The sequence below is a fragment of the Oncorhynchus tshawytscha genome, linkage group LG24 (assembly GCF_018296145.1).
Source record: "Oncorhynchus tshawytscha isolate Ot180627B linkage group LG24, Otsh_v2.0, whole genome shotgun sequence".
NCBI classification, from domain to species: domain Eukaryota; kingdom Metazoa; phylum Chordata; class Actinopteri; order Salmoniformes; family Salmonidae; genus Oncorhynchus; species Oncorhynchus tshawytscha.
The window spans coordinates 16,852,921-16,875,836 of record NC_056452.1 but is presented as its reverse complement, the minus strand read 5'-3'; the positions used below and the strand labels follow the sequence as shown (position 1 = coordinate 16,875,836).

The window sequence follows — 22,916 nt, the reverse complement described above, 5'->3', positions numbered from 1 at the left end:
CGTGACAATTATGTCAAACCCCCAAAAATGCTCAGAAAACTTCAAATAAAACCACACGCCAGTTGGGGAACCCTGGTATAGACACTATGTTATGTGTGAACCATAAGATACTATATTCCCTAAGGAGGCCCCTCTCATCAGCCTCTTTCATCACACCTACTCCTCATGTGTGTGTTATTGTGCCCTCGCTGTGCTCTCCAACCTATAGTAAACCCTATATTTGTGACATTGCGTACGCGTTCCATCCTAATGACGCTTGGTTGCCTCTCATTCATGGAGTTGCCTGGCTGAATCCCAAGCCCAGTCTTGGTTACTAACATGGAGCTGCCTGGCTGAATCCCAAGCCCAGTCTTGGTCGCTGACATGGAGCTGCCTGGCTGAATCCCAAGCCCAGTCTTGGTCGCTGACATGGAGCTGCCTGGCTGAATCCCAAGCCCAGTCTTGGTCGCTGACATGGAGCTGCCTGGCTGAATCCCAAGCCCAGTCTTGGTCACTAACATGGAGCTGCCTGGCTGAATCCCAAGCCCAATCTTGGTCACTAACATGGAGCTGCCTGGCTGAATCCCAAGCCCAGTCTTGGTCACTGATTAGATTTTTAGATCATAGACTCTGACTCATCCAGCCCCGGCATTCAGTCAATGTCTGAACCCAGAGGGAGAGAACGTCTCCTCAGCTCCAAGCATATATCCTGGCCAGTGACAACGTTTGAATTAACATATGACTGTGGTCATGCTAAGCATAGTGTGCATTGTCAAAAAGTTACAGGCACCAGCTGTCATAGTAGGCATGTACTAATGTATACTCAAAAATATATTTAAAAAAACATATTCCAAGGTATAACCATCAACTGAATTGAGCGCCATGCAATATCCAATGGAATTAATCCCTCGATACAAAATGGTAATTATTAAGGGCATTATTACGTAATTACCATTTCAACATTTCATCTCTATCTTGACTGTTAACTGCGTTTTCTGCGTTATGATGTACACTTTCCTTTGACATGCAAATACTGTCACAACTAATGCCTCAGGCCCTCCCATTGGGACTTCACTGGTGGAGGGAACAAGCTGTTCTTGACTTTAATTCCAGGGTGTCATGTGCTTAGCTCTGTGACAGGCTGGCTGTCAGCTGATGGACCGTGGTAAACTGTGGTACTATACTGTGAGATATGGGTGGGGTATTCAAAAAAGCAGTATACACTATGAATGTACCGTTTGGGCCAGAGGCCATTAGAAGATGTATGATAAGGGAATTCAATTCATATGGGAAGGTTGTATTGAGATGTGTCTTAATAGCATAGTGAGTGAATGGTGGCTTAGCATGTGAGAGAAGACAATAGAGGGGAATGGAAGGGAGCTGGGTGGTAAGAGATTGTGTGGAGAGAAGGAATAGAGAGGAGGAGAGAGCACAGTAATGAGAATCAGTCGTGTGTGTGTGTGTTGTGTGTGTGTGTGTGTGTGTGTGTGTGTGTGTGTGTGTGTGTGTGTGTGTTTGTGTGTGTGTATGTTTGTGTGTGTGTGTTTGTGTGTGTATGTTTGTGTGTGTGTGTTTGTATGTGTATGTTTGTGTGTGTGTGCGGGCATATATCTGTGTGCGCATGCGTTTGACGTGTGCGAGTTTATGTGTGTGTGGAGGACATTGGGTTTTCATGGTGAGATGTTTATCTCTGGCAGAACCAATTCCCCCTGCTTGGAGCACAGGGACCCACTCCAATAATAGATTCATCTTAAAGCACCAATATATTTCAATATTTTGTCATCTTTATTATGCTGAATAATACATGCACACAAACACGACTGTCTTCAATTAATGACAGATTTGTCTCAATATCCTGTGCAATATCCCAGCACACAAAGCATTTATCATCTAATGGTTAGCATGTCAAACCCTTCATTCCCATTGACTAGAATGAACCAATGGAGACAGTAGAGTTCAAGTCACTTTGTGTTCCGGTGCTTAACAGAGCTGTCTCTCATGCTCTTCCATCGGCCTGTAGCCAAGCTCTTCACAAACCCGGATGAGAAGAGCTAACTATTGGGTGTAAGGAAGCAGAGTTTCCTTAGCCCTGTCCAAGATCTGTTTGTGCTGTCTTGCAAACGTTTGGGATGAGAGTGATCATACTGTAGGAGTTGACAGGACAGCGCAGACAGATCTGGGACCAGGCTAACTTGTCCATGGTTCAGTAAGGCCATTTTCGAGTTGTGAAAGTAATATGACTGACATCAGTGACTGACTGAGAGAGGGAGTAAAGGAAGGATAGGGAGGAAGGTGGTTAGGAGGAAAGGAAGGAAATAAGTTATGAAGTTAAGGAAGGAAGAAGCTAGGAAATCATTTTAGTAGAACTTGGCCAGAGCACAAACTTGCCATTCCCAGAGCTGAACAGAAATAATCAGGTGTCAGAGATGAAACCATAAAATAAAAATTAAAAAACGGCCTCTGTCACACCCCCGTGTCACCGGCGTCCAAGATTGTTGTGTTTGCCGCATAACGAGAAATGCTTGGCCACAGCCTTGAGACAATCCATTTGGAATGTATCCTTTCTCCAGGTTGGCTGAAATACAATTCCGCCGGCAAATGTCTATCACTCACAGGTTTTTAACTTCCGCTTCAACTCTAACGAACACAACCGCAGATGATGAATCCTCGGCCGCCTCGCAAAAGAGGAGGGAGGAGGGAGGGATGAGGGTGAGAAATGGCCTCCTCCTACAGAGACAAAGTTTACATAAAAGACTCTGCAGTGTGAATAGGAAAAAATTAAAAGGTTGTTCGTCACCAGCATTAATAGTGTAATTAACTCTCCCATAACGTTTCTAATAATGGGACCTGTGTTAGAGGTGACAGGTCATTAAGTATCCTACTGCTGTGAGTTATACTGCCAGGGTAGAAAAGCATTGGGAGGAACTACAGGGTTCCTTGTGTATAGATGGATTCAACTGGTTTCATTGAAAATGTCATTGTTACAGTGATATCATTGAATATCAAATTCAAATGATTCGTCATCTATTTACATGATGTCATCACTTTAGAATATAACATACTATACTGTCCAATCGATGTGTAAACACGCCTTTGGCTTCGCTAATGTTCCATTATAAAACCTTCAGCCCCCGACAGATTTTCCCTGTCTCCTCTAACAGATCTCTGCTGTCATGGCTGCATCATGGAATCCCTGCATCCCTCCCCAACTCTGAAGTGATATCAAACGCATTATCACCGTTTTTGCTCTCTACTGAAAGAGCTCAATCTGGAAAACTTGACCTCTGACATGTACGATTTTTTGTAGATTTGTGGATTAATGAACACAATTCTAAAATAGCATTTTTAAGTGAACTATCCCTTTAAACTGGGTGCAGGGCACTTATCCAGCCCAGACAATGCAGTAACAGTGACTGTATTACCTTGAGAACATCTGTGTCGGTCAGAGAGCTTTAACAACTGTGTGTCTGTGGCTTTCTAACCTCGAGATAATCACACATAGAGCTGCCCATCCACAAACTAAGTAATGGGCCTTAACTGCAGAAAATCAATATGGATCCCTCTATCAGTGCAGCCATAAGACGTGATTTCCTGTATGGATTCAATACCGTCAGCTGTTTAACATCTGTAAGACCTACTTACGGAAACAGAGAGGAGTGCAACAGTGAATGGTCAACAGCTGATGTTGCATTAGGCGTAATGTATGGACCTCTATAGAGAATTTTAAAATAATGCATTGATGCTTGCACGTTTATGGTTCACTAACGTATATGATGCTGACCATTCTCTCCTTTATTTATTAGTTTGCTGTTGGACTGTACTTGGCGACTTCAACCTCCCGACGTTTGCCTCCGATTCATTTCTTTCCAACTCTCTCTTTCCCATCCTTGTCTCTTTTGACCTCACCCTTTCGCCAACTTTTATCGCCCCTTCATCCGGAGTCACAGCCCCCTGGCTTCCCCCTGTCTGCACTCCCCTCTCCCAAGGTTCCGTTCACATGGTCCCCAGCTGCTGACCGGGCGTTCCGGGGCCTCAGACACCGTTTCACCACTGCTCCCATCTCAGATTCATCCTGACCCGTCCCCCCGGTTTATCGGCCCTTTCCCCATCTTTAAAATCATTAGCCCCTCTGCTGTTCGTCTTCTGTTGCCCCGTACCCTCCGTATACATCCCCTTTTTCATGTGTCTAGAATCAAACGCATGTCTCACAGCCCTTTGTCTGTTTGTCTCAACCAGGACGCCTGTTCTGTTTTCTGACGCCGTTCGTCAAGTCTACCAGCGTTTTCCCCCGTACTCCTGTCTTTTCTAAAGTTCCTGTTTTCTAGTTTCCCGGTTTTGACCATGCTGCCTGTCCTGACCCTGAGCCTGCCTGCTGTTCTGTACCTTGCCACACCACCCTGGATTATTGACCTCTGCCTGCCCTTGACCTGTCTTAAACTTTTGTTACTTCGACACTGTCTGCATCTGGGTCTTCTCCTGAAACTTGATACACAGGCTCTTCTCTCTCTCTCTCTCTCTCTCTCTCTCTCTTCCTCTCTCATGATCTGCCCATTCCATTCTCAGAAGACCCCAGGAAAACTGTTTGCTATAGTCTGGTAATGCCTAGCTTGCAGATCTAGTCACTATCGACTTTCTGAAAAGGGGCATTCGCTGGGTTTTTCCTAGGGAGTTTATTTAGCTCCTTTAGTGTCAGTCCTTGGTCAATTTATTCAAGTTATCTCCATGGCCACAAGCTTGCACTATGACATACTCCCTAAAGGGGGAACAGCTCACATCCAATCTTGGCTTCTGACACAGAATGGTCCTGACATTCATGAGTGCTGTCATGTCCAAGATTTGGGACTTCACCCTGTGACAATAGTGTCGCCTTAACTGTTGTGGGATTTAGCAAATGCTGCAGCTGTTAGAGGCCATTGATATAAATTGATGGGTGTGTGTGTGGAGGGATGGGGATAAGTGTGTGTGTGTGTGTGTGTGTGTGTGTGTGTGTGTGTGTGTGTGTGTGTGTGTGTGTGGAGGGATGGGGTTAAGTGTGTGTCTTTGTGTGAATGTATGTGTGTGTGTGTGTGGTGGATGGGGTCATAGTGTGTGTGTGCGCACGTATCTTAAGGAGAGTGAGACTTACTTGACTCTGGATTGTCATTATATAGAACAGGTTCATGTACTCAGGTCATAGTATTAAGATATTCCTGTTTCACCATCTCCTCCCATGAACACATACTGTAACATACACCAATATTGTAAGGAGGCTGTTTAACTTTAGGGAATCTAATGTTAAAGTCAGAGGTCTAGTATTTTTTATTAATTCCCCCGTATAACCTTCACAGCAAATGTTCTTATCTTGACCCCTGACCCCACATTCCCTCATCTTTGACCCTTCCAGGTCGGGAGAGAAGAAAGGGTCACATGATCTCCACTGGGGATGCAGAGTTCCCGTGTGAGTACCACACCCTGGGCCACGGCGGCACGCGCTGTTTCCCTCACAACAACAACAACAACGGCGGGCTGGCGCCAACCTCTGGGAACCGCCAACGCCACAACACCCTCGCTGCCAAGAGCCTGGAGGCCCTTACGAACCTTCACAAGGCTGACATAAAGCGCCAGCACGAAGCCTTTATGGACCTCCAGAAAAATCAGAAGTATCCGGCCAGCCCCTGTATGTCTCAGGGCCAGAGATCACCTAACTTTGGCCGCCAACAGCAGGTAACATCTTAATACCCTCAATTACCCATCCCTGGTACAAAAACAGTTGAGAACCACAGGAGTATCCAGGCTACATGTCAATGAATCAGTTTATTATGACATTGTTGGCTGATAATTATCAGAAGGTGTTAGAGGAAGATGGAAACAGAGATTTGAGATAGGAAGGAAATAGACACATTGATCCATACATGAAAGGTTGACCTCTTTCCACCCATCAAATCCCCCTCTCTATCTCTCTCTTTTCCTCTCATCCACCACATGCTTTGCAGTCAATGCTTGCATGCCAAAGCTGTTAGAGATGCAGAGCACCAGGACTTTGCTGTGTAGACTGTTTATTCTCCCCTACCCTCATCCCTCTATCCTGATCCCTCGGTCCCTCTACCCCAATCACCTGCCTGTGAATACCACCATTCATCATAGACTCCCGTCTCTCCACACTCTCTCCTCCATCGGCCAAGTATCACTCCATCCCCTCCTCTGTTTCCTCCCTTTTGCTTTTATTTTCCCAGTGTATTTACCCTGGCACAGCCATTTCTGCACACAGAAGTGTGCGAGAGAGAGAAAAAGAGGGGCAGATAGAGGGAGAAACAGGTGGAGTCCACGGTTGCCACGGCAACCCCCCGCTGCCCCCCCATTCCCATATAAGGCAGTCAATGATATCATATGGCTGGCAATGCCTAGGCAAAGAGAGAGAGTGGAGAGGGCGGATGGCAGCAGTAGCAGCAGCGAGAGAGAGAAACAAAGAGGGAGAGATGAGGAGTGAGAGAATGACTGAAACTGCGATTGGGCTGTAAAGGTATAGGGACAGAGAGAGAGAGAGAGGAAGTTCCACTGGTTCTACTTCAGATATCCAGACCAACACAGCCTGGGATTTACTGATTCCTCTGGGCTCGCGGGAGAGCGAGAGGACAGAGCCACCGCAGTCAGAAAATGGAGAGGGGGGAGGAGGAAGGGGAGGGAGGCATGTGGAGCATCATGTGAACCAGCACACCACCAGTCAGCCAGCGACAGCAGCAGGCTCGTTGAGTAGCAGCAACGGTACCAGTTCTCCTTTTCATTCATTAATCAATGGAGATGTGCAGAATCCTGTGTGTTCTGGTGTTACTGTGGAATAGACGTGTTTCTGCCGCTGCATGTGGGGCAGAGAGAGAGGAGAAAGGGAGAGCGAGAAAGAGAGTGATGTATGCATGTATGGAAGAGAGCTGTTTCTGTACCTGACTGCGTGTGTGCATGTGACTATGACCAGCCAGTGTGTGCTCATTTGTGTGAGTGTGTGTGAGTGTGTAGCTGAGACCAGTGCAGGTAAGACAAGATGCAATGGGTATGCCTCTCCTCTACTCCCTCCTTTCTGCAGGCATAAGAGGAGGGGTGTGTGAGTGTATGTGTGTATGATCTGTGTGTCTGGGATGGCTCATGCCAGGTTTTACCAGTGTGCAGGTGTTGGCCAGGTGTGGTTGTGGTGCCGCAGTGTCTGAAAGAACAGGAGGGGGCTGGTGTGTGTGTGTGTGTGTGTGTGTGTGTGTGTGAGAGAGAGAGAGAGAGAGAGAGAGAGAGGGTGGGTACAGGGATGACTACTTGGCATGCAGGTCAGGCATCCGTTGCTCCACTCCTCTCTCTCTCTCTCTCTCTCTAACTCTCCCTCTTCCCCTCTCTGTACACATAGGTCCATCGTGGGATTTTCAGCTTGTGTAATTGAGATATATGGCAGGGCATTGAATTCCTTCATGGTGCATAGGGGGACGGTTTATTTTGTGTGGGGCAGGTTTTATGTTCTGAAACGCCCTCTTGTTAGTGCACATTGGAGGAGAGGTGGGCAGGGGAAACTGAAGTAAGCGGAATGAAGAGGGAAAGGTGGATGAATACATGAATAGAGAGCGGGGGGGACGTGGGAACATGTGTTTAATGCATATGCATATGCATAAGTCTACTGGTATTTTAGTGGGTGGAGTTATGCGAGTATAAAATGGATGTGTAGAGGTAGGTGCTAGGACGTGCATGTCAGTCTCTCCTGGCTCAAATTTGAGGAGAGATTGACTGCATCACCATTGCTCTTTGTGCGAGGTGTTGATGTGTCGAAGGTACCAACCTTTATATTTAAGCAGTTGACATACAGTTTGGACCCTCATTGGTACAACACAAGACATAGAACCAGAGGTCTCTGCACAGTCCCCAGGTCCAGAACAGAACAGAGGCTGGGAAAGGCACGGTATTAAATACCACCCCAGGTCACTCAAGCTAGGAATAAAACCAGTTTAAAAAAACAGATAAAAGAACACCTTACTGCACAACGGGAACTGTGAAGAGACACAGCCATTTTATATTTCTTGTATTGTCATTTCAACTGCACTATGTACAGTACCAGTAAAAAGTTTGGACACACCTACAGCGGTTCAAGGGTTTTTCTTTAATTTTTACTATTTTCTACATTGTAGAATAATAGTGAAGACATCACAACTATGAAATAACACATATGGAATCATGAAGGATCCAAAAAACAGTTAAACAAAATATATTTTATATTGTCACGTGTGCTCCCTCTCTGGCCTCTAAGTCACCAGGCTGCTCAATATGGCGCACACCTGTCACCATTGTTACGCGCACCTTCCTTATATATGTCACTCCCTTTGGTTCCTTCCCCAGGCGTCATTGTTTCTGTTTCTTGTCTGTGTGCTGTTTTAGTTTCTTGTTTTGTATCATGTTCCGTTTATTTATGAAAACACTCTGCTCCCTGAACTTGCTTCCCGACTCTCAGCGCACATCGCTACATATATTTTAGATTCTTCAAAGTAACCACCCTTTGCCTTGATGACAGCTTTGCACACTCTTGGCATTCTCTCAACCAGCTTCACCTGGAATGCTTTTCCAACAGTCTTGTAGGAGTTCCCACATATGCTGAGCACTTGTTGGCTGCTTTTCCTTATCTCTGCGGTGCAACTCATCCCAAGCCATCTCAATTGGGTTGACGTTGGGTGATTGTGGAGGCCAGGTCATCTGATGCAACACTCCATCACTCTCCTTCTTGGTATAATAGCCCTTACACAGCCTGGAGGTGTGTTGGGTCATTGTCCTGTTGAAAAACAAATGATAGTCCCACTAAGCGCAAACCAGGTGGGATGGCGTATCGCTGCAGAATGCTGTGGTAACCATGCTGTTTAAGTGTTCCTTGAATTCTAAATATATCACTGACAGTGTCACCAGCAAAGCACTCCCACACCATCACACCTCCTCCTCCGTGCTTCACGGTGGGAAACACACACGCGGAGGTCATCCGTTGACCTACTCTGCATCTCACAAAGACACGGCGGTTGGAACCAGAAATCTCAAATTTGGACTCATCAGACCAAAGGACAGATTTCCACCAGTCTAATGTCCATTGCTTGTGTTTCTTGGCCCAAGCATGTCTCTTCTTATTATTGGTGTCCTTTAGTAGTGGTTTCTTCACAGTAATTTGACCATGTAGGCCTGATTCACAAAGTCTCCTCTGAACAGTTGATGTTGAGATGTATCTGTTACTTGAACTCTGTGAAGCATTTATTTGGGCTTCAATTTCTGAGGATGGTAACTCTAATGAACTTATCCTCTGCAGCAGAGATAACTCTGGGGCTTCCTTTCCTGTGGCGGTCCTCATGAGAGCCAGTTTCATCATAGCGCTTGATGGTTTTTGCAACTGCATTTGAAGAAACTTTCAAAGGTCTTGAGATGTGCGTATTGACTGACCTTCATGTCTTAAAGTAATGATGGACAGTCGTTTCTCTTTGCTTTTTTGTGTTGTTCTTGACATAATATAGACTTGGTCTTCTACCAAATAGGTCTATCTTCTGTATACCACCCCTACCTTGTCACTACACTACTGATTGGCTCAAACGCATTAAGAAGGACAGAAATTGCACAAATGAACTTTCATCAAGGCACAGTCTCAATGCATTCCAGATGACTACCTCATGAAGCTGGTTGAGAGAATGCCAAGAGTGTGCAAAGCTGTCAAGTTAAAGGGTGCCGACTTTGACACTTTTTGTTTAACACTTTGTTGTGTTATTGTGTTATTTCATAGTTTTGATGTCTTCACTATTATTCTACAATGTAGAAAATAGTACAAAAATAAAATAAAGAAAACCCCTGGAATGAGAAGGTGTGTCCAACATTTTGACTGGTACAGTATTAGATCTAGATATTGTGTGTACAGTATATACTGATATGTAGGCTATGTGTGACCATTTAAATGTATGTATTTCAGTCCTTGACTTTTAATGTTCTGTACTGTGTATGATGTCATATTTCATGTGGAACCCTGGAAGAGCAGCTGATGCTTTTTCAGGGATTCTAATAAGTACCCATAAATACCAAATACTAATATGTTGTGTTGACATAGGCGTGTTTTCTGAATTCCAAATCCGACCCTAGCAACTTCTCCTAGGCACTTCTTTGTATCTTAAGTAACTGAATATATTTAAGCCAGCCTCAACCTTGCCTACGGGGTAGGGGTTGATTTGGTATTCATCATAGGATCATGGGTGTACAAGATAGTGGATATCTGCTTCGAGATTCTATTAGGGTCGATATAGACAGTCGAAGACATACATGACATTTAATACAAATAATATGTGCAACCATTCTCAACGTCATATTTCAATTTAAAGTTCAAGTTAACACATTTAATTATACCCATATGGCGTTCTTAGACACTGGTGTACTTTACACACTGTAGGTATAGGCTAACAGCAATAAATGGCTAGGAAAAATGGCTAGGAAAAACTCCCTTGAAAGGCAGGAACCTAGGACGAAACCTAGAGAGGAACCAGGCTCTGAGGGGTGGTCAGTCCTCTTCTGGCTGTGCCGGCTGGAGATTATAACAGTACATGGCCAAGATGTTCAAACGTTCATTGATGACCAGCAGGGTCAACTAATAATAATCACAGTGGTTGTAGAGGGTGCAACAGGTCAGCACCTCAGGAGTAAATGTCAGTTGGCTTTTCATTGTTGATTATTCAGAGTTAGAGACAGCAGGTGTGGTAGAGAGAGAGAGTTGAAAACAGCAGGTCCGGGACAAGGTAGCATGTCCGGTGAACAGGTCAGGGTTCCATAGCTGCAGGCAGAACAGTTGAAACTGGAGCAGCAGCACGACCAGGTGGACTGGGGAGAGCAAGGAGTCATCAGGCCAGGTCCTGAGGCATGGTCCTAGGGCTCAGGTCCTCTGAGAGAAGAGAAGAGAAGAGAAGAGAAGAGAAGAGAAGAGAAGAGAAGAGAAGAGAAGAGAAGAGAAGAGAAGAGAAGAGAAGAGAAGAGAAGAGAGGGGGGGAATTAGAGGGAGCATACTTAAATTCACACAGGACACCGGATAAGACAGGAGAAATACTCCGGATATAACAGACTGACCCTAGCCCCCCGACACATAAACTATTGCAGCATAATTACTGGACACTGGGACGGGAGGGGTCCTGAGACACTGTGGCCCCATCCAACTATACCCCCGGACAGGGCCAACCATCCAACCATAGTATCAGTAGTCAAGTCCTAGTTATAGTGAGCAATAACAGTCTTGGGACTGTGTAGAGGCCTGGCCAGTAAAATGGGGTCTGAATGGAGGTAATATGTCATGGGGTCTGATTGGTGGTGATATGTCATGGTGTCTGATTGGTGGTAATATGTCATTGGGTCTGATTGGTGGTGATATTGCATGGGGTCTGATTGGTGGTAATATGGCCATGCAGGCAGACACATGATCACTAGCGCTGACTCGGACAGTAGCCTGCAGGACGCACAAAGCTCTCTGTATCTGGGTCACAGGAGCCCACAGGCCTCTGTTCTCTTCCTCTCCTGCCTCTGCTCTGTCATTCTTCATCCAGCTTCTCTCCTCCACATACTCTCTCAACAGAGGGTAGGAACTCATTGAATATTTCCTTTCAAACCAGGGTAGGAATGGAAGGTTCTTTCTTAACAGAGGGTAGGACTGAACCTTCTGTCTCAAAAGAGGGTAGGAATTGAGAGTGAGGGAGTTAAAAGGTCTAGCTCTGAGCCAATGGAATATATATATACTATATACTATCTGAATGTCGCTGGGTCACTCTTGCATTTGCATCCCGTGCCATGGCAACCATGAAAAACACTTTAAAATGAAAATAGATATTCATCATTTGTTTATACTGAAATGGTTATTAATAATAAAACATAATGTAAGTCCTTCATTACTGCAACACTTTGTGGCAGGGATCATCAACTAGATTCAGCCACGGGCTGATTTCATTCCTTGACCGGATGGTCGGAACACAATTGCTAATAATTTGTAGACTGTAAATTGACTGCAGGAAGCCCAAACAGATATAATATTTGACTCAAACGTAATCATTTCACACCTTGCTTACATTTGTATACAATCATATGCCTCTGTATTATGCGTGGGAATACTTGGGAACAGATTTCCTTCATTAAAATCATTTGGAACTGATTTCCTGGTGTTTTCATTGTCTTTTATGTCCAACAATGAAACTTAAAAAATGATAATGCATCTAAAGTATTCAGGCCCCTTTACTTCTTTCACATGACAGGCTTATTCCAAAATGTATTAAATTGTTTTATTTCCTTATAAATCTGCATACAATACTGCATAATGACAAAGCAAATGCAGGTTTTTAGACATTTTTGTAAAATGTAAAAATAAAAAATAAAAAAATAGAAATATCACATTTACATAGGTATTCAGATTCAGACCCTTCACTCAGTACTTTGTTGAAGCACCTTTGGCAGTGATTACAGCCTCAAGTCTTCTTGGGTATGATGCTACAAGCGTGGCACACCTGTATTTGGGGAGTTTCTCCCATTCTTCTCTCCAGATCCTCTCAAGCTCTGTCAGGTTGGATGGGGAGCGTTGCTGCACATTCTCTCCAGACATGTTTGATCGGGTTCAAATCTGGGCTCTGGCAGGGCCACTAAAGGACATTCAGAGACTTGTCCTAAAGCCACTCCTGTGTTGTCTTGGCTGTGTGCTTAGGGTCGTTGTCCTGTTGGAAGGTAAATCTTCACGCCCGTCTGAGGTCCTCAGTGCTCTGGAGCAGGTTTTCATCAAGGATTTCTCTGTACTTTGCTCAGTTCATCTTTCCCTCGATCCTGACTAGTCTCCCAGTCCCTGTTTTGGTACCCCTCCAGATCTGGACCTCGACACAGCCCTGTCTCGAAGCTCTATGGACAATTCCTTCGACCTCATGACTTGGTTTTTTGCTCTGACATGCCATGTCAACTGTGGAACCTTGTATAGACAGGTGTGTGCCTTTGCAAATTATGTCCAATCAATTGAATTTACCACAGGTGGACTCCAATAAAGTTGTAGAAACATCTCAAGGATGATCAATGGTAACAGGTTGCACCTGAGCTCAATTTCAAGTCTCATAGCAAAGGGTCTGAATACTTATGTAAATAAGGTATTTCTGTTTTACATTTTCAATACATTTGCAAAAATGTCTAAAAACCTCTTTTCACTTTGTCATTATGGAGTATTGTTGAAGGCTGAAACGTAACGGAATGTGGAAAAAGTAAAGGGGTCTGAATACTTTCCGAAGGGGGGGGGGGGCAAATAAAACCAAATAAAACCATTGGGTTATCCCAGTAGTGATGATGTTTTGGGGATTTAGGGATATCTACCTATTATTTTGAAAGCTAGAAAGTAAACAAAGTATTTCGTATATTGTATCGATCAATAAAAACAAAGAAGGCTATTAAAATAAAATGTTCTTTCAACAATAACACCTTCAATTTGTCATTGGTGTTACTGTCAATGGTGTTACTGACATTGGTGTTACTGTCATTGGTGTTACTTCTCCTACTGGTGGCACAATGTTATAATCATGTTAAAAATAATTTCAAGACTGCAATATTAGTTCATTTAGAATGGGAAGACGTACCCAAAAATATAGAAAATTTTGTTCATTTTCTCCAAAATGCCATGCCCAAATGCCACCATATTTCAAGATCAACCAAGCTGTTTAGGCGTCACATAGCCTTGGGGTTAAGAGTATTGGGCCAGTATTCAAAAGGTCACTGGTTCAAAAATCCCTGAGCCGACTTTGTGAATAATCTGTCAATGTGCCCTTGAGCAAGGCACTTTACCCTAATTTCTCCTGTAAGTCGCTCTGGATAATAGCGTCTGTTAAATCACTCATATGTAAATGTTTAGATGAGTGATAAGATAGTCAGGTATCATCCTTAAGTTAGATGGAACCAAAATTGAACTGTGCACTTGACACCCCTGGCACAAGTCCTACATAATCTTGCAACAGCGTCTTGGTTATAGCCTACCGTTGTCACTGTGACTCAAGGACACTACACACAGTCACAATAGCCTAACACAACCTAATAGATTTAATGAACTTTGTCCTCTCCGTTGGAGGCTGCCCAAATTCCCTTAAAAAGCCAAGCTTCTTTAATCCAGTGTCTGTGTATTGCTTTAATCCACTCCTGAATTTGAGCCAGCTAATTGTGTGAACAGTAGGTGTTCAGTTGGATCGCTAGCTAGCTGGTGTGTGTTTGTCATTAGTATGGTTGTAGTGTCTGTAAACATTTGATTCATTGTTGGGAAGCAATTACAGGCAATTAAAAGGCTATTATGATGGCACTGAAGGACATCGGAAGTTAATCTGGTCTATCATCACAATAATTAGCCTCTCACTTTCCGATTGGATCTGACGGAGAGAGAAATATGATGGTCTTATACCCCTCCTTTTTTTGTCTTGGGGAAGTCTTCAACTCCTGTCTCTCCTCAGATAAAGTATTCAGATCTTCCCAACTTTATTCGTCACGTCTGCATTATCTTACAAACGTCTGACTGGAAGCGGGTAGATGGATCTTTCTCACTCACATCCCCTTTTCTCCGTTCCCCACACGTCTCTCCATCTATCTCTCTCTCTGACTAGCAGCGGTTGTCAGGGAGAAGACAGTTGTCCGGCTTAAGGGATGGGAACATATCTAACTCCCTATCCTTTTTTCTCTCTCTCTCTCTCTCTCTCTCTCTCTCTCTCTCTCTCTCTCTCCCTTTTCCCTCTCTCTTTCTCCCCCTAGCAACAGCCAAACTACTGGAGCTTCAAGGTCAGTGCTAAGACTGTTTGTGTTTTAGTGTGAATATGTGTCTCTGTCTCTGTGGATTTGTCTGTAATGGGATAAACATTCATAGTGTCTGTGTGTGCATCTGTGTGCTTCTCTACTCCTCATTGTGAGTGTTGCAGTGTTGGCACACACCTCTGAGACTTGTTACTGGTGTAGGAATGCATCTGCCGCTGTATTTTGAGTCCCTCATAGTGGGGCCAAGTCCCAAGTTGAGATCTGTGTGCTGAAATTGGACACACCTAAGTTATGCCTTGATGTCAATGGGAGATTTGTGCGAGAATGTACTTTGCCTGGATCTCAGGTTAGGATTTGTGCCAAAGAGACTTAAAATATCTGTAACATGTAAATCATTATCCTGATTCGCAACAGTTGTGGTTTACATTCTGTGTACATGAACCAACACGACTGTAGAACAGTTCTGTCTGCAAGGTTTAGGTATTCTTAGTGGACAAAATAAGCATTCTTGCTCAATATGGCTGCTGTGCATCCCCCATGTGGGCGCTACATATTGGTTCCCACATATTCTACAATGCCACTATGTAAAGTTGGTACAGAGAATGTAGAATGGAAGGGCTACTGAGTCAGTTGAGATGTATTTTGTATTTTTTTGCAAAATGCTATATATGCGTTGTTTAGCTGGAATGGGATGTTTGCATCCTTTATATTTGCCTGTGATATGTGTTTGTATCACCTATCTTAAGATGAATGCACTAACTGTAAGTCACTCTGGATAATCTGCTAAATGTTCACATACAGATCTCATATTACTCTGTGGAATTTTGTTTTCTAAACATTGATGTCACAAATGTAGAATTTGTACATTTCTTCACATTTGACCGTGTAAAACCTAGCAGTGCTACTTATATCTCTGAAACACACCAATCTCTTTCATAATTTCTTTCAACAAATTAAGCTCATTTACCCCCCCCCCCGAAATGAAAATGGATATAAAGTGTTTTGGAATTCAACTCTTCATATGAATAATTCCCTATGACAGAGATCTGACTGTTGTGTGTTGCTGACCAAAGAACAAGGCCGGAGAGGAGAACAGAGGAAGGAACAAAGGATGGAAGGGTGTTTGAAGCTCAAATTTCAAAATTTGCATCAAGGGAAGAGTTGATGCTTTCAGAATGAATAGATGGCCAACAAAAGTCTACAGTGTAGAATGGCAGTGTAGAATGGCAGTGTAGAATGGCAGTGTTTAGGTATCTTTGTAGCATCTAGACAGAAGCATCCTACACACAGAGGCATTCCATTAGTGTAGTAATCTCTCCGCTACATTTCCACTGTAAATATACAGAATATTTCAACATTTAGTCACAAATGTACTATTTCCTATTTGGATTTCCAATCCCTGCATTCCTAATTTGTATGTCATATAATACCTCCCTACTAATTACATAACTGGTGGTTTCCTCATATGCCAGCAGTCCATTTCCCTCTTATCTCGTTCAATGTCACACACACAAGCTTTATTGAATCCCCCGTTCGCTGTTGGCTCCCAGTTCTAACGGGATTGCTTATCGCTCGCCCTCTCTTCCTCTCAGGGAGGCTGCTGTTCTCACTATTCTGATGCAAGAGAAATCCCTTCAGCAGTGCTCTTAGTGTGTGTTTGTGTCGGTGTGTGTGTCTGTAACGGCCCCTTGCTAGTTTCTTTTGATGTTTCATTGGCTTGCTAGCACTTCACAAGTGCACGTGCATGCACACGTGCACACTGTAGATTCGCATACAAACACGTCTGCATTTACACGGAAGGTCGTTGATGTAAATGTAAATGCATGCACACAGTCACAAGCTATGTACATACAGAAACACACACACACACACACATCCGCACCAGCAAAATCACAACATCATTTTGAAGACTCGCCTCCTTCTCACATTCTCTCAGATCCTCTGACAAAACGGAGGGATTGTCTGTCTGTTTAAACTACTCTCCGTGGGGAGGCCATAACATGGATTAATATGCTTGCAGTGCTATCTCTTCTCTCTTTCTGACTGCAAAGACTGCTAGGCAACAACAGAGGAACCGAGGACCTCTGCTGTATAATTCCCTCCCTTTTGCGGATCCCAGCCCCACTAATACAAACATTAATACCACTGTCTGTCCCTCATAGGCCTTGGTCTGTCTGTCTATCTGGAGTGGGAAAGTAATCAGAGTCCATTGTCTCCTCTTCGCCGCCTTACTGTTGAATCAGGCCAGAAAGTCTATACTATAGTTAAAGTGTGTTCCAAATGGCACCCTATTCCTTACATAGTGCACGACCTGTGACCAGAGTCCTATGGGCCTGGTCAAAAGTAGTGTACTACGAAGGGAATAGGGTGCCATTTGGAACGTCGCCTTAGAGCCATGTAAAGGCGATTGCCGTATTCACATGTACAATGAGTCCTTCATCCGATCCAGGTGAAGTCATCATGTCTCCTACAGTGCATGGATTCCTTGGGCTTGACTCCTTTTTATTCAGAGCTACTCACAACAGAAAATAGATTTCATGCAGGGGCTCTTGTTAGGTGTTCTGTAAAGTGGCATAGCAAAAAAGTGCAGCTTGAATGTTCTTTGATTGATTGGTTGGATGATTGATTGGTAGATTGAGTGCTTGATTGATTATTGCACATGATAGGAGGTGAACAGAGGCGACATACAGGTAACTGCTAAAATAAAGGAAGCACCAATAGGTGTCACGCCCTGACCTTGGTTAACTATGTTTTATGTATTATTTTGGTCAGGTCAGGGTGTGACGAGGGTGGGTATGTGTGTTTTTGTCCTGTCTAGGGTTTTTGTATATCTATGTTTTTTTTTGTATGTCTAGGTAATGTAGGTCTAAGGTGGCCTGAATTGGTTCCCAATCAGAGGCAGCTGTTTATCGTTGTCTCTGATTGGGGATCCTATTTAGGTTGCCATTTTCCAGTTTGTTATTGCCTGTGTAGTTGCCTGTCAGCACTTGGTTTATATAGTCTCACGGGCATTTTGGTAGTTTGTTGAGTGGTCTTTCTTTATTAAAAGAAGTATGTATTCATATCACACTGCGCCTTGGTCTCATCAATATGATGAACGTGACAATAGGGCATTGGGCCACCACGAGTGGCCAAAGTCGCCAGGAACAGATTCAATGTGCCTTTGCAATGATGCAAGTGTCTGGAGGGATGTGGCAACCTTCTTCTATGAGAAATTCCACATTTGGTGTTTTGAAAACAATGTCTCACACACCGCTCCAGAATCTCCCAAAAGTGTTAAATTGGGTTGAGATCTAGTGACAGACACCCTCCCCCCCCTTTAAACCCCCTATGCTCCATTGAGATCTGTCTTTCAAAGTCACTGAGACCTCTTCTAGTCATGGGAGCCAAAATATTGGTCAACTGGGCATGACCCTAAGCGTGATGGGATGTTTTAATTTCTTAATCAACTCAGGAGCCACATGTGGCAGCACCTGCTTTCATTACACTTTGTGTCCCTCATTTACTCAAGTGTTTCCTTTATTTTGGCAGTTACCTGTATGTGACAGAGACTGTCGATATACTGTAGAGGACAATGGCACCATAAATAGTATATTCTACAATAAACAAAGCTAAAATCACTATGCTGTTGTTCAGTGTCCTGGTTGAATGCACTGGTAAGTGTTACTGCCGAAGGACTGAAATGTAGAAGCAGCATAGTTAGTATATAGTATTTTGACAAGACATTGAGGCGTTTCAGAAACCCTCGATGTCTAAGTGGGGAATATCTGTGATATTTTTTTGTCACTTAGCAGACGTTCTTATCCAGAGTGACTCACAGTAGTAGTTAGTACATACATTTTACACACACACACACACACACACACACACACACACACACACACACACACACACACACACACACACACACACACACACACACACACACACACACGCACACACACACAACATTGTTTACAATAGAGGACATCCCTGGACTTGCCATGACACTTGGGGTCCCAGCTAGCAGGCTCAGTAGCTAAAGCATTTGAACAGCTGCTATTGTTGTCCTTGGCTGTCTGAGTGTTGATATGGTGTTGGGTGGAAAATCACTATTCCCTGATCTGACTCTGAGAATGGCCTGTGTTTTGCAGCCCTAAAAGGCTTAGGATGCCTATGGCGGCCATGTTTCCCCTTGCGACCACCTGCAGGAAATGCAAACGTGTAGTGCAGGGCTCCCCAACTGGCGGTCCGCGGGCCGATATGGCTCGCATATGGTTATATATGGTCCCCCAAGTTTTCTGAACAAAAATTTTACATTTTTAAAAATTAGATATTTTTTTATTGTTGGACATAAAAGGCTGTAAAAACACAAGGAAATCAGCTCCAAGTGATTTTAATTTAAGAAATCTGTTCCCAAGTCTTCCCACGCATAATAGAGAGAAACATGTGATCGTACACAAATGTAAGCAAGGTTTGAAATTATTATGTTTTAGTCAAACATATCTGTTGGTGCTTCTTGCGGACAATTTGTCGTCAACACATTATTTGTAGTTATGCTTCGGCCCCCCGACCATCCGCTCAAGAAAAAATTGGCCCACTGCTGATCATGCTTTGCTATGATCTGCCAAGACAGAGAGAGGATGCTTGGTGCATAAATGGCTTCCAAAATGTGTAATTTCCACTTTTACATTTCAGACTTCATTTGCCCAAACAAAAAATATATAAATCTTTACAAAAATGTCCATTAATTATAATCCACATAATAATTCACATCACCTGTTGCTGCAGGATTATTTTCCTGCTGTAGCAAACTGGCACAAATTAAGATCCTACATCTGTATGCTGTGGCACGTGGCCAGAATCACTTATCGGCATACTTCGCTATGATCTGCCAAGACAGAGAGGATGTTTGGTGCATAAATTAATAATAATTTAATGAGGACTTATTAAGGACTTTCTTTTAAACTGGAGAAGCTAAATTAAAATCCTTAGAAAAGTTCTCCCAGTGCTTCGTTATATAATTGTACTTAGACTGAGGTTACATGAGGTGGGATCGGTTTCATGTATACAACTCTCTCACAAGGATTGGATACAAGGACACAACTAGCTTGAGGGTGATTGTCCAAGAGTGGAGGGGGATTGTCCACGATGTTCCCACAAGGGATACACTGACTATTATTGTACATTAAATGATTAGAGTATGCTGGTCAAACCTGTGCTCATACTCACATCCTTGAGGTCAAAGGTTCCCCAATTACAGAGCTCACTGGAAAAGTATGCCAGGACTGCAGGGTAGCAATGCCCATGAAATTGATGGAGTAGTGATGGTTGGACAGACAGGACTTAGGGGAGCAGTAAAATAGCCAGGTGAAGGATGATCAAACAGACCCTCAAAAGAACTACACAGCAGTACGTGAGAGAGAGAGAGAACCTAATTCCATTCTGATAGAGACTTGGGGCAGTAGAGATACAGTACAGAGATTGATAGAGACGTAGGATTGTGAAGAAGCAATTTGAGACAGTTAACACTTTGAGACCTGTAGTCATACAGAGACCCCCAGTAAGGGACACAGAGGTAAGAAATGAATGTGCACATGAGTGACACTTTCTCACTGCTTCTAAACTGATCACTAAACGTGTTTACTGTTATTGGACAAATGATTGACTCCCAGTTATATTGCTTATATGGTTGTCCAGTGTCATACATTTGATAGTTTGGGTATTTTCTCTTTGTAATGGAAGCTGTGTCTACTGTCTGCATAGTTCCTCTCGTTGACACAGATAACACTGCTCCATGACTGATGTTTTACGCAAAAGACCATGAGATCTCCAGTAAAGATTACCCAGCCTTAGCGAGAGTCAGGTGAGAGAAGCACTGTCATAAACCAAGAGAGAATCCATGAGACAGAATGGCCTTCCAAGACATAAAGGAGGTAATGAGTTCTTCTGCAGCAGAAAATAATGCCTTCCTAAGCCTTCCTAAGGCTGTTGACATGATGACAAAACGCTGTTATAACAGGTCATAAGAATTGACAACAACCAAACGGACTTATAACAGCGTGACAGGCCGGGGTCCAATTATCCTCATTGGATGGAGAACTTTATTACAGTATCTATCCAAGTTTAATTGCACAGGCAGAAACAAGGTCATGATTATCGAGGGCATAGGTGGAATTGGAAAAATATGCACTCATGTGAAATGTCCAGACATTCTGCAAAAAAAATATGTATTTATATTCTCCCCAGAGATTTTCACTTTGGAAACCACATTCCCAGGCGTTCTTCGCCAATTCCACCATCTCCTCCCTTGGATTGTGCTATTGAAGAAGATGGAGGCGGGGGAGTTTATTGGGCGTTACCCTAGAGAAAATGTCAGCTCGTAATGTAGACAGACACAGCGGGAATAAAACATGGGCATACAGAGCGCAGTCAAGCTTGTCTTCTGGTTCCCAGGAGCGCACGGAGAGGAGCCCTGCCCTCTGAGCCCTGCCCTCTGAGCCCTGCCCTCTGAGCCCTGCCCTCTGAGCCCTGCCCTCTGAGCCCTGCCCTCTGAGCCCTGCCCTCTGAGCCTCTCCACAGCTGCTGCCTGCGCACTGAAATGGGAACTAATTAGGAAAGAGCCGACAGGAAGTCAACCATCATGTTGCACTTTATGACTTTTCCTCTCATTCTCTGCTTAAGTCTCTCTCGCTTGGTCTCAGAATCTGTCTTCCTCCTTTTGCCTCTCTCTGTCTCTCCTCTCGCTTTCTCTCTCTTTCTTTCTCTCGCTCTCATCTCTCTTTTTCTCTATTTCTCTATTTCTCTCTTTCTATCTTCCTTTTTTCTTTCTTTCTTTCTCACTCTCTCTCTCGTTATCTCTCACTCTTTCTCTCTCTCTCTCGCTCTCTCGTTATCTCTCTCTCTTTCTCTCTCTCTCTCTTTCTCTCTCTCTCTCTCTCTCGCTCTCTCGTTCTCTCTCTCTCTCTCTCTCGTTATCTCTCTCTCTTTCTCTCTCTCTCTCTCGCTCTCTCGTTATCTCTCTCTCTCTCTCTTTCTCTCTCACACACCTTCTCTCCTGCTCCCTCCATCCTCACTCTACAGCTGACTAACCTCAAACTTTGTAATTCCCTCATGCCACCAACTTCTCTTCTCAACAGCTTGATGCTTGTGGGATGTTAAAAGCAGAAGGTGCACTGCTTCTGGTTGACACACAGTCCATAAATCTCAACACAAATGAGGGGCACCACTCGCAATCCGTCATCCTGCTCAATTCGTGACGAGTGTGTGTGTACGTACATTTTGTGTGTGTGTGTGTGTGTGAGAGCATACCCCCATGTGCAGTTCGGGTGTGCCTATTGCACGAACAACAAATCAAAGCAACGGTGGCGTTTGGGGAGACAACAGATGCATAACTGAATGTGAGCAGTGTTCACAGTGCACTGTGGGAGCTCATTACTGTAGTCTTTGGGCTGGAAAATATCTGTCGGTAGGGATTCATTATAAACAACCTGCTCTAGCAGCTCCTGCCGCGCACCGCTGTAACAAGAGGTCCTCTTCCTCATCCCCACTTTTCCTCACGTCTTCATCATCTTATCTTCTCTCTGTGGTTTAAATTGGGTAGGTGAAGTCTGAAGGCTCAGTGGTCACCTGCATTTCAATGGAAGTCTGTCTAGCTAGTGTTCTGCTAGCTTCGTTTGTTAGCATTAGCATAACTAGAGTTATGTTGGTTCCTCTAATTCTCTGTAGAGTGGATACTGGTGAATCTGGCACTTAACCACTTAAGACCACATCATTTACATAGCATTAATATTAGATAGGCCTATTTATATCGCTCCATTTCTTAATGTAAATTGTTTCTTGGCTAGTGTGCACTCAAAATGAATTCAACAAGTTTAACTCCTCAGCTCACACTTAAATACACGTGTTTGATGCTTTGTAAAATATGTTTATTACAACAGTTTTGGTGGCTGCGTCGTCATTCTGTTTTATGCAGTTGTCTCATCCCGAGGAAACAGCTGTGCTGTTGTATCTTTGTCTGGAATTGTTTTAAGAGACAATTTAACACGGGATCATTTATTTTATACTGTAATCTTCACAAAGCTGTATTCTTTATTAAGCTCATTCTAATATACAGTATCTACTACTGCACACTGCAGCAGTGGATCAACTGTGTACGCAACCAATAAACTTTGATTTGATTTTGGTTTTATCTTGTTTTATGCAATTCT

At 43.7% G+C, this 22,916-nt stretch overlaps 1 protein-coding gene across 1 annotated transcript in view; it reads left to right on the top strand.

Moving 5' to 3' along the window:
• Positions 1 to 5,365: 5,365 nt before the first annotated feature.
• The window catches only part of LOC121838670 (SRC kinase signaling inhibitor 1-like), a 27,598-nt gene continuing 10,047 nt past the window's right edge, over positions 5,366 to 22,916 (top strand). The window contains exons 1-2 of the mRNA XM_042305406.1: positions 5,366 to 5,682; positions 14,728 to 14,754. Of these exons, the coding sequence (XP_042161340.1) occupies positions 5,386 to 5,682; positions 14,728 to 14,754 (324 nt within the window). The 5' untranslated portion in view covers positions 5,366 to 5,385. The remainder of the gene's footprint in view (positions 5,683 to 14,727; positions 14,755 to 22,916) is intronic.